The following is a 12,724-nucleotide window of genomic DNA, read 5'->3' on the forward strand; positions in this document are numbered from 1 at the left end:
GTCCCCTTGACTTGTCCGGACTTGTCCGACCTGCCTAGCTCCTTTTCCACCTATCCACTCCACCCTCTCCTCCCTGACCTATCACCTTCATCTCCTCCCCCACTCACCCATTGTACTCTATGCTACTCTCTCCCCACTCCCACCCTCCCCTAGCTTATCTCTCCACGTTTCAGGCTCACTGTCTTTATTACTGATGAAGGGCTTTTGCCCGAAACGTTGATTTCGAAGCTCCTTGGATGCTGCCTGAACTGCTGTGCTCTTCCAGCCCCACTGATCAACACTTAGAGTATTGCATTCAATTCTAGTCTCCATATTACAGGAAAAATGTGAAGCCTTTGGAGAAGGTGCAGAAGACGTTTACCAGAATGCTGTCTGAATTGGAGGGTATGAGCTATAAGGAAAGGCTAGAAAAATTTGGGTTGTTTTCTCTGGAGTGGTAAAGGCTGTGGGGAGACTTGATAGAAGGTTATAAAATTATGAGATGCATAGATAGGGTTGACGGTCAGAATATCTTTCCCAGAGTTAAAACTAGGCATGCATTTACGGTGAGAGGTGAAACATTAAAAAGAGATGTGAAGGGCAAGTATTTTACACAGAGAGTCGGGAACCTGCTGCCAGGGGTGGTGGTGTAGGAAGACATGATAGGTGCATTTAAAAGGCTGTTAGATTAGCACATGAATGGACAAAGAATGGACCAAAAGCAGGCAGAAGGGATTAGTTTAATTTAACGTCCTGTTGGTACAACATCGTGGGGCCGAACAGCCCGTTGCAGTATAACAAATGATTTGCAGTCATAGTGCTCTGCACCCATACCTGTCAGTTTCTGAAAGGGTATTGCCTCTGAGGCTGCCAGCTAGGTTAAACTCTTTATGATGCGAAGTTCCAGGCCCCATAAGCAGTCAGGAGAAGTTTTGTCTGTTGTCCCCTTTTGCCTGAAAGTATACCTCATTCTTTTGGCATATTGGGACCAATCCCCCACACTCACATCATATGGTTCCAGTTCTGGATGTAGGTTTGCTGCAAGGTTCATTTTCAGACGTTTCATCACCATACTAGGTAACATCTTGAGTGAACCTCCAAATGAAGCACTGGTGGGGTAGCCCACTTTCTATTTATATGTTTGGGTTTCCTTGGGTTGGTGATGTCATCTCCTGTGGTGCATCATTTCCCATGGCGATGTCATTTCCTGTTCTTTTTCTCGGGAGGTGGTAAATGGGATCCAAGTCAATGTGTTTGTTGATTGAGTTTCGGTCAGAATGCCATGCTTCTAGGAATTTTTGTGTGTATATAAATAAAGTATATTCATATTTATATATGGAAATAGAACATATAAATATAAAGCAGGTTATACCGCCAGTGCTTCATTTGGAGGCTCACTGAAGATGTTGCCTAGTAGGGTGATGAAACATCTGAAAATGAACCTTCCAGCTCAGCGAGCAAACCTACATCCAGAACCTCAACCTGAACTACAAATCTTCGCAAATCTCACTAATATGGTTGCAGTTTCCCAAACTGCAACCCTTTTAATTTTTCCTCATCGGTGCTTACCAGGTTTGTCAAAAGGCAAGGCTTTTGGAAACCTTTCTCTGTTCTCATTGCCAATGTAATAACAGAGGAAGCCCGCCTGGAAAGGAACACCACCTACGTTTGAACACCAAAATAATAACACAATAGATCCAGAAGGCTATCACACACAACTTAAAGGGCTTATGCCCGAAACGTCGATTCTCCTGCTCCTTGGATGCTGCCTGACCTGCTGCGCTTTTCCAGCAACACATTTTCAGCTATCACACACAACTGAATGGTTTCCCCACCACAACATCACCTTAACATTTTACCCAACTACTAATGACCAACAGTAGATCACCGATGTAGCCCCTGGATATTTACATGCAGTACCTGTTACAGGCACTGCAGACCATCAAAATTGAGAGGGAGTGGGTCTGCTTTATAACATGCTTTCATCAGCCAGTTCAGAAATGTTATTACACACCTCTGGAGGAGGTGGGATTTGAACCTAGGTCTCTCTGGTTTAGACCGGGGCACTACCACTGCACCGCAAGAACCCTTTGCATTTTCTTTATAAAGGTCTCAAGTGTTGAGTTCTAGCCAGGCATATTACCAAGGGAACCCATATTCAACAAGCTTCATGGGGAAATTAATCACTAATTCCCCATGGGCCTCGTAGGGGTTAACACACCTAAGAATTCATGACCTATAGGACGGATGTTGTGAAACCTGAAAGAGTTCAGAAAAGATTTACAAGGATATTGCCGGGATTGGAAGGTTTGAGCTATAGGGAGAGGCTGAATAAGCTGGGGATGTTTTCCCTGGAGTGTCAGAGGCTGAGGGGTGACCTTATAGAAGTTTATAAAATCATGAGGGGCATGACACGGTCTTTTCCTTGGGGTGGGGAAGTCCAGAACTAGAGGGCATGGGTTTAAAGTGAGAGGGGTAAGATATAAAAGGAACCTCAAGGATAACTTTTTCACACAGAGGGTGGTGCGTGTGTGGAATGAGTTGCCAGAGGAAGTGGTGGAGGCTGCTACAATTACAACATTTAAAAGCTATTTGGATGACTATATGAATGGGAATGGTTTGGAGGGATAAAGGCCACATGCTGGCAAATGGGACTAGATTCATTTAGAATATCTGGTCGGCATGGATGAGTTGGCACGAAGGGCTGTTTCCGTGCTGTGCATCTTTGTGACTCTAATTAATTATGTGATCTGCCTCTTGCAGAAAGCTCTACCTCGCTATGATTCCTCGCTGAATATCATGGCCGAAATTGGCAACCGCCTGGGGCAGGCCCAAGTTCTTTTGGGAATTGCCAAGTGCTGGTTCATCCAAAAGGAGCAGGACAAGGTAGGAGACAACACCAGGAATTCTGGGGAACTGAATTAACCAACACTTGGAGAGGCATGAATTAATTATGAGCAGTCGGCATGGTTTTATTAAGGGGAGGTCACATCTGACCAATTTGATTGAATTTTTCTGAAGAGGGGACCAGGTGTGGAGATGATGACAATGCTTTGGATGCTGCCTGACCTGCTGCGCTTTTCCAGCAACACATTTTCAGCTCTGATCTCCAGCATCTGCAGTCCTCACTTTCTCCTCAATGCCTTTAATATGATTGTATTCCCTACGATATGGAAACAAGCCCTTCAGACCAACAAGTCCACACCGACCCTCCGAAGAGTAACCCACCCAGACCCATTCCCCCACAATATATTTACTCCTGACTAATGCACCTAATACTCTGGGCAATTTAGCATGGCCAATTCATCTGACCTGCGTACACCTTTTGGATTGTGGAGGAAACCGGAGCACCTGGAGGAAACCCACACAGACACGGGGAGAATGTGCAAACTCCACACAGTCACCCGAGGCTGGAATCGAACCCGGGTCCCTGGTGCTGTGAGGCAGCAATGCTAACCACTGAGCCACCGTGCTGCCCCATATAGATACCATCTATTTGGATTTCAGCAAGTTTTTTGATAAGGTCCTGTGTGGCAGACTGATACCAAAGGTAAGGGTAGAGAGTACCTTTCTACCATATACAACTGATATAGTAACAACGAGATAGCCTTTCTCCAGGACCGAGGGTGCTACATGGACAGCACACACTACACAATCGTACATGGCATAAAGTGCATAAGAAGTGCAAAACAGGCAAGTTACAGTGTAACAGAAGAGTGATGAATAGTAGACATTTTTCTAGCAGCAATACGAAAGAACTTCAGATGGGAAAGAGTCCAATTATGCTGTGTTAAGGAGCCTGATGGCTTGGGGAAAGAAACTGTTGCACAGTCTAGCCATGAGAGACTGAATGCTCCCGTATCTTCTGCTAGATGGCAGGAGGGAGAAGAGTTTGAGTGAGGAGGGTGTGGGGTCTTCCACAATGCTGTTAGCCTTTCGGATGCAGCATGTGGAGTAAATGGAGTCCATCAGATCCAAGGAAATTTGACAAATGGGATCCTCAATTGGCTGAGTGTTAGGAAGCTGAGGGTAATTATTGAGAGGTGCTATTCCGATTGGAAATTGGTATCCAGTTAGGTTCCACAGGGGTAGGTGTTGGGGCTCTTGCTATTTGTGGTTTATATAAATGATTTAGATTTGAGTATAGGAGGGTTGATCAGTAAGTTCAAAGGGGATACAAAAAATTGGTGGGATGGTGAGTAGTGAAGAGGATATCCTTTGACTACAAGGTGATATAAATGAGCTGGTGAGCTGGGCTGGTCAGTGGCCATGGAATTCAATCCAGATAAATGTGAGGTGATGCACTGGGGCACGACAAACCGTGCAAGGGAATGCAAAATCATGGTGGGAACCTGGGAAGAATAGAAGGCAAGGATACTGCTCTTTATTGGACAAGACATAGAGTTTAGGAGCAGGGAGATTATGCTGAATCTGTATAAAATATTGGTTAGGCGACAGCTAGAGTATCGTGTGCAGGTCTGGAATTCATGTTATAGGAGGAATGTGATAGCACTGGAGAGGGTGCTGAGTAGATTTATCAGAATGTTACCTGGGCTGGAGAGTTTTAGGTATGAAGAGAGATTGGACAGATTTTGGTTGTTTTCCATAGACCAGAGGAGATTGAGAGGCGTCATGATCGAGATGTCGAAAATGATGAGGGGATTAGGTAGGAACTTTACCCCTCAATGGGGATCAGTGAGCAAGGGGCATATATTAAAGGTATGAGGTGATGTGAGGAAAACATTTTAACTGAAAGGGTGGTGGGAGTCTGGAATTCACTTCGTGTAAGGCTATTAGAGAGAGAAGCCTGCACAATATTTAAGAAGTGTTTAAATGGGCATTTGCGATGCCAAGGCATACAAGGCCTGGTGCTGGAAGATGTGATTATAATAGTTACATGATTGTTTTTGACTAGTGCAGAAGTGATGGGCTGAAGAGCCTCTTTGTGTGCTGTTGATCTCGCTGACTGTCTGATCTATAGCTGTGTGGCATGGTCCCTGTGCTAACACTAACTCCAGTTGTTCTGTAATCCTATCTGTGAAGTGATGAAGGTGAGCAGAGCGCAAATTTGGAAGGTTTGATGTTATTTCAGTGATGTATGTGTGGGTGGCCATTAAGCTGGATTGGCAGAGCATGAGAAATTGACTGTTGCCAGCCCACATAAGGTGATGTGCCAACCAATAGAGGTGCTGTGTCCTTTGTCACAGGTCTAAATTCATCCAGTGAAATTCATAACCTGACACAGCTTTAAAGCTCTCTAGCTCTCAGCTTCTATTGTTGATGGAGAAGACACCAGCCTGTCAGCGTTTTCCTGATAATGATACCCACCTATTTCTGAAATCATCCTTCTAATTCTTCTCTGCACTCACTCTTCGATATCTGATTTTTGAATGTATCTCCTGGAAACTTCTTCTCACTATTGAATGTTTTCCAATTTGGCATTCAAGGTAGAGAAGGGCATTTGGGGGTGGGGGAGGGGTGTCATAAAATTGATCAATGGAGCGATTATAGCTGAGAAGGGGGTGGGGGGTGGGGGATGGTAATAGATCAGAATCATTAAATGGGGAGGAGTGGCATAGTAGTAATGTCACTGGACTAGTAATCCAGAAACAGGCTAACATTCTGGGGATAGCTGATGATAATGGCTGCTGGTGACATTTGAATTCAATAAAAATCTGGAATTCCTTTCAAACAAAGCTCATCTAATGGCAACATCATAACTACTGATGATTGTCTTTAAAACCCATCTGGTTGGCAAATAGATACTGCTGTCCGGACCGATCTGGTCTGCATATGTGACTCCAGGCCCACAGCAATGTGGTTGAGTCTGAAATACGCTCTGGCAATTAAGGGTGGGCAATAAGTCACCCTGACCCAGACGGTGATGTCCACATCCCATCTAAGAATATTTTTTGACTTGAACTGAAGAACATAAAAGCAGCAGAGGGTTGGTACTGTGAGAGGGTCAGTGGTGAGGAAAAGTTGGTACTGTCATAGGGTCACTGCTGAGAGAGTGCGGCACTGTCAGAAGGTCAGCACCTTGGGGGTGCCACACTATCGGAAGGTCAGTGCCAAGGGGGTGCTGCACTGTCAGAGGCTCAGCGCCTAGGGGGTGCCACACTATCGGAAGGTCAGTGCCAAGGGGAGGCTGCACTGTCGGAGGGTCAGTGCCGAGGATGTGCCACACTGTCAGAGGGTCAGTGCTGAGGGAGTGCCACACTTTAAGAGGGTCAGTACTGAGGGAGTGCTGTACTATCAGAGGGTTATCACTAAGTGAGCACCGCACTGTCGGAGGGTCAGTGCTGAGGGAGGGCCGCACGGTTGGAAGGTCAGTGCTGAGGGAATGCTGTACTGTCAGACGGTTATCACTGAGTGAGTGCCACACTGTTGGAGTGTCAGTGCTGAGGGAGGGCCACTCTTTCAGATGGTTAGTGCTGATGGAGTACTGCACTCTCGGGTGGTCTATCTGCATTTACACCGTGTATTACTCATGGATTAAAATTGGCTATCCCTCTTCATTTCACACTTATTACTTTATAGGCTCTCGAGGTGGTGGAGAAAGCTGGAGAACTGGCTGAAGCTGTGGGCAACAAGGTACGCGATTGTATGGATGCCAAGATTGGTCATTGTGACTATAATTGTAAATTGCTCCTTCAAAGGTGCCATTCCCAGGAGGGAAATGTGCTGTGATGCAAGAGAACAGAAGCAATGGGCAAAAATTCATGACATTTATGATTAGACAGATAACATACAGTGTGGAAACAGGCACTTTGGCCCAACAAGTCCACACTGACCTTCCGAAGAATAACCCACCCAGACCCATTCCCTCACCCCAATATTTACCCCTGACTCATGCACCTGACACTATGGACAATTTAGCATGGCCAATTCTCTTGACTTGCACATCTTTGGACTGTGGGAGGAAACCAGAGCACCCAGGGGAAACCCACTCAGACATGGGGAGAATGTGCAAACTCCACACAGACAGTCGCCCGAGGTGGGAATCAAACCTAGGTCCCTGGCGCTGTGAGGCAGCAGCACGAACCACTGAGTCACTGAGCCACCCATGATCTTCTGACATCGAGTATTGAATGACATAATGGAAGGTATTGGGCTGCTGAGGAACAAATAATAGAAAACTAATAATAGAAATCCATCCATTATGCATTCTCTTGCCTGGTTTTTTATGTCCCAGTGCATCACCTCACATTTATCTGGATTGAATTCTATTGCCATTGACCAGTCCATCTAACCAACTCATTTATAATCCCTTGTAACTTAAGGTACCCTCCTCACTATCTACATCCCACCAATTTTTGTATCATCTTTGAACTTATTTATCAATTTTATTCTATTTTCCATCATTTCACCCTTTGCATCACAAGGGGGCATCATCATCTTATGTTTTCTTCTACCAGCCTTCGAGTTCTAGAGTCCCACCACCCTCTGGATAAAAAAAAGATTTTCCTTACATCCCCTTTAAACTTTCTCTCCCTTACATTAAACGTATGTTCCCTGCTGGTCATTGATCTCCCCACCTGTCTACCCTATATATGCCCCTCAGGATTTTAGATGCCTCAATCATGTCCCCTCTCATTTTCCTCTGCTCTAAGCAAAACGATCCCATTCTGTTCATAACTGAAACTCTCCAGCCCAGGCAACATCTCCTGTGCACTATCGCTTCTATAAGGTGGATTCAAGAACAGTAAACAATACTTTAACTGTGGCCTAACCAACCTATTATGCAGTTCCAGCAATACATCTCTGCTCTTAAACTCCATGTCTTGACTAATAGCATGTGCCATAGTCGCGTATGCCTATATCTGTCCCAATTCCTTGAGGGACAGGTGTACATACACACCAAGGTCCCTCTGAACCTCAGTGCTTCCTAGGGTCCTCCCATTCGTCACTTATTCCCTTGCCTTGTTTGTCCTGCTCAAACGCATCATCTCACGTTTATCCAGATTGAAACCTATTGGTATTGTTCAACGCGTATGATCAGCCTGTTTATGTCATCCTGTATTCTAAGGTTATCCTGCTCACTCTTCACCACCCCACCATTTTTTTTACCTTTGGAAACTTACTGATCAACCGTCCTGCCTTCAAGTGTAAATCATTTTTATAAACCACAAAGTGCAAGGGCCCCATCACTGAACCCTATAGGGTCTCACTGAGCACAGACTTCCAGTCAGAAAAAACACCCACTCAACCATCACCCTCTGCTTACTGCTGCTCAGCCAATTGTGGATTCAGTTTACCAAATTTCCTTGGATCCCATGGACTGTTACCTTTGCTGTCATCTCCCATGCAGTCCCTTAGCAAAAGCCTTGCTGAAATCTAAGTATGCAACATCTAAGTACATACCTGGTAACTTCCTTGAAAATTTCAATCAATTGGTCAGACAAGATCCCCTTTTAAAAACCATGCTGACTGTTCTTGATTAATCCCCGCCTTTCCAATTGCAGATTCTTTCTGTTGCTCAGAGTTGCTTCCAATTGTTACCCCACCACCAAGTTTAATTTCCTGGTTTATCCCTTATTCCAGTCTTGACTGTCCTCTGGCACCTCTCCAATAGCCAGAGAGGAATTAACCATTTTTGCCAGTGTCCCTACTATTTCCTCCCTTGCCTCACCCAACAGCACAGGATACACTTACAGAGTCAAGAGTCATACAACATGGCTACAGACCCTTCGGTCCAACCAGTCCATGCTGAACGTAATTCCGAACTAAACTAGTCCCACCTTCCTGCTCCTGGCCTATATCCCTCCAAACCTTTCTTATTCATGTATCTATCCAAATGTCTTTTAAACATTCTAATTGTAGCCACATCCATGATTTCCACACGCAAACTACCCTCTATGTGGAAAATTTACCTCTTGTGTCTTTTTTAAATCTCTGTCCTCTCACCTTAAAAATGTGCCGCTAGTATTGAAATTCCCCATCTTGGGGAAAAGGACAATGACCATCTGTATCTATACCTCTCATTATTTTATAAACTTCTGTCAGGTCACCTCTCAACCTCCTATGCTCCAGTGAAAAATCTCCCAGCCTATCCAACCTTTCTTTATAACTCAAACCTTCCATACCTGGCAACATCCCGGTAAATCTCTTATGAGCTCTCTACAGCTTGATAATATTCTTCCTATAACTGTGCGACCAGAACTGGACACAGTATTCCAGAAGAGACCTCACCAATGTACTGTACGACCTCAACATAATGTCCCAACTCCTATTCTCAAAAAACTGAGCGTCGAAGGCTAATGTGTCAAACACCCTTTTAACCACAATGTGTATATGTGATGCACACTTTAAAGAATTATGTACCTGCATCCCTTGGTACCTCTGTTCTACAATACTACCCAAGGCCTTACTATTAATTGTGTAAGCCTTACCCCAATACCTCACATTTATCCAGATTGAACTCCATCTGTCATTTTTCAGCCCATTGAACCTTCTGTAATCTGAGAAAACCTTCTTCACTGTCTACTATGCCACCAATTTTTATGTTATCCACAAGCTTTTAATCATGCCTTCTATAATCTCATCGGAGAGGACCCAGAACTGATCCCTGCGGAACACCGCTGGTGATAGTCCTCCAGACGGAAAAGCAGCCCTCCACCACCGCTCTCTGTCTCCTGCCGTTAAGCCAATTATATGTACAATTGGCAAGCTCACCCTGAATCAAATGTGACCTAACTTCATGAATTCGTCTCCCATGCCGAACCTTGTTTAAAATCTAAATAAACGACGTGTATTGCACTGCCTTCATCAACCTTTTTGTTAACCTCCTCAAAAAACTCAACCAACTTTCTGAGACACAATTATCATCGCACAAAACCTGTCCCTAATCAATTTTTGCCTCTCTAAATGTCCATAAATCCTATCTTTTACAGTGACGTCCAACAATTTACCCACAACTGAAGTCAGACTTTCAAGCCTACATCCTTTCTGGAGATTTATCTATTTTTAAGCCTAACAGATCACTTAGAACCTCCTCTCTGTCACTCAGACCCTCCTCCTCTCTGTTGATGCTAATTTCTTTAATCGTAGCACAGACCTTCTCCCTGATTTCTACACCCATATCGTTCTTCTCACTAGTGAGCACCAAAAGTAATTATTTAAAATCTCCTGGCTCCTTACACAAATTACCAATGTGGTCTTTTCCCTCCTTCTCCTTTCTGCCCTTAATGTATCTGTAAATGACTTTGGATTTTCCTTTATTTTACCTGCCAGTATCCTTTCATATACCCTTTTCACTCTCCTAAATACCACTTTAATACCTTCTTGTATACTCTAAACTTCTGTAGGATTTCTGCTGTTTTGAGCCCTCAGCAGCTGCCATAATACTCCAATTTTCTCTTAATTCAATGCTGTAGATCCCTTGATATCTCGGGTCTACAGGATTTGACTGTCATGCCCTTTTTCTTTATTGGAACATGCTGACTCTGTACTCTCCATGTCTCCTTCTGAAATTCATTCCACTGTTCTGAGACAGATTTACCTGGAGGTATCTGCTCCCAGTCCACTCTGGTCAAATCATACCTGATCTTATTAAAATTGAACTTCCCATAGATGTGAACTTTGATTTCAGGCCCATCCTTCACCTTTTCCATACAATTTTGAATCTAATGAAGTTATTATAGCTGAGTGCAAAATGCTCTTCCATTGATTCGTCAACCACTTAACCAGTTTTGTTACCTAGAAGGTCTTCTACGTACAGGCGGAAGAAAACCATCCTGGATGCATTTTAAAAATTCCACTCCCTCAAATCTTTCAAACTGACTGTCCCAGTTAATGTTAGGCAAATTGAAATGGAAGGATGTTTGCTGTGTTATGTCAGGTGAAGACTTCCAAGATCATAAATATTGTCTTCAGTTTGGTTGAGAAGAATCAGGGATTAAGTTCAAGAAACAAGTTAACAGTTTAATTCAGAAAGCACAAAAACAGAAAGAAAAAGCTTTAGTTTTCTCTGAGCAGGGGTTCAGGGATATTCAGAGAAGCCAGCAGAAGGGTATAATTGAAGATTCCAAAGGCTTTAGATGGAAATCTGCATTTTATTAGAACTGAGTAAAGGACTTTGACAGGAAGCTTTAAATTGTCTCCACAGTCAACGGGAATGAAATCAGAGGGAATGATTGAGTTGAAGATAGCAGCATAATTTCTCTGGGCTTGAATTTCTGTAATGGGTAGTATTGGAAAACAGGTTGAAACTTTACATTTGCATTTGTGTTAAGATCTTTTACATAAAGACATAGAGAGGGAGAGAGGTTTGCTTGTATTATTTTCTTTTATGAAAGAAGCCTATGTTCTGTTGTTAAAGAACATCAGCTTCAAATGAATGCATTTCAGTGAGTAACCAGCAGATTAACAACCGAAGAAATATTAAAGTTGCGGTCAACCAAGCCATATTTACTTTCAGTGACTTGGTTTGTCCAATAGTAACAATAGTAGCTGAGATTGTAACGAAAGCTCATTAATGTTGCTGAGGGTAGGCTTTGACCATGTGGGAAGCATGTCCCAGAATGACAAAAATGGAATCTGTCAGAAATGAAGACAGGATTTGGTGGATCAGTTCTCTACATTTTAAAGGCAATACACCCTTTGACGAGTGTGTGTGTGTCTGCATGCATGCGTGTGTGTGAGAGGGAGAGAGACTATCTCTGCCCAATTTACCTGCTGAAGCTTGGTTTCTGCTTCATCTCCCTAGCTATACATGCTAAAGGCACACTGTTTAAGTGAGACAATCTATCGAGTGAAGGGTTCCCAGCGGCTTCTGCGAGAACATGTTGTTAAATTCCATGAGTGCATGGAAGACATGGAGTTGTACTGCGGGATGTGTGGAGATTCCATTGGAGATAAGAACTCACAGCTCCAGGCGCTGCCATGCTCCCATCTTTTCCATCTGAAGTAAGTCTCGCACCCGAAACAGCAGACAAATGAAATTCACCAGTAAGTTGCAAAGCTCTGCTGTGTGATGTGAACATTACATCTTAGATACTAGAGCATAAAGTGAATATTTCAGTGCAGGACTGAGGGGCACTCCACTGTTGGAGGGTCAGTGCTGAGAGAATGTTGCATCATCAGACGGCTAGTGCTGGGGAAATGCCACGTTGTCAGAGGGTCAGTACTAAAGAAGTGTTGCGCTTTCGAGGGGTCAGCACTGAGGGAATGATACACTGTTCGAGGGTCAGTACTGAGGGCATGCTGCACTGTCAGAGGGTCAGTACTGAGGGAGTGATAAACTGTTCGAGGGTCAATACTGAGGGAGTGCTGCACTGTTGGAGGGTCAGTACTGAGGGAGTGCTGCACTGTCAGTCAGAGGGTCAGTACTGAGGGAGTGCTGCACTGTCAGAGGGTCAGTACTGAGGAGATACCATATTGTTAGCGAATCAGTACTGAGGAAAGGTTAAAATCAACTAGGCAAAAGTGAGGACTGCAGCTGCTGGAAACTAGAGTTTAGAACAGAGTGGTGCTGGAAAAGCACAGCAGGTCAGGCAGCATCCGAGGAGCAGGAGAATCAACGTTTTGGGCAAAAGCCCTTCATCAGGAATAGAGGCAGGAAGCCTCCGGGATGGAGAGATAAATGGGAGGAGGGTGCGGCTGGGAGAAGGTAGCAAAGAGTGCAATAGGTGAATGGGGATGAAGGTGATAGGTCGGAGAGGAAGGTGGAGCGAATAGGTGGGAAGGAAAATTGACAGGTAGGACAGGTCATGAGGATGGTGCTGAGCTGGAAGGTTGGAACTGG

At 44.2% G+C, this 12,724-nt stretch overlaps 1 protein-coding gene across 1 annotated transcript in view; it reads left to right on the top strand.

The window, feature by feature from the left end:
• rapsn (receptor-associated protein of the synapse, 43kD) overlaps positions 1-12,724 on the top strand; it is a 34,846-nt gene that overhangs the window by 20,356 nt on the left and 1,766 nt on the right. The window contains exons 3-5 of the mRNA XM_043706349.1: positions 2,743-2,865; positions 6,520-6,573; positions 11,687-11,886. Of these exons, the coding sequence (XP_043562284.1) occupies positions 2,743-2,865; positions 6,520-6,573; positions 11,687-11,886 (377 nt within the window). The remainder of the gene's footprint in view (positions 1-2,742; positions 2,866-6,519; positions 6,574-11,686; positions 11,887-12,724) is intronic.

Source organism: Chiloscyllium plagiosum, chromosome 16 (genome assembly GCF_004010195.1).
Source record: "Chiloscyllium plagiosum isolate BGI_BamShark_2017 chromosome 16, ASM401019v2, whole genome shotgun sequence".
Classification (NCBI taxonomy): domain Eukaryota; kingdom Metazoa; phylum Chordata; class Chondrichthyes; order Orectolobiformes; family Hemiscylliidae; genus Chiloscyllium; species Chiloscyllium plagiosum.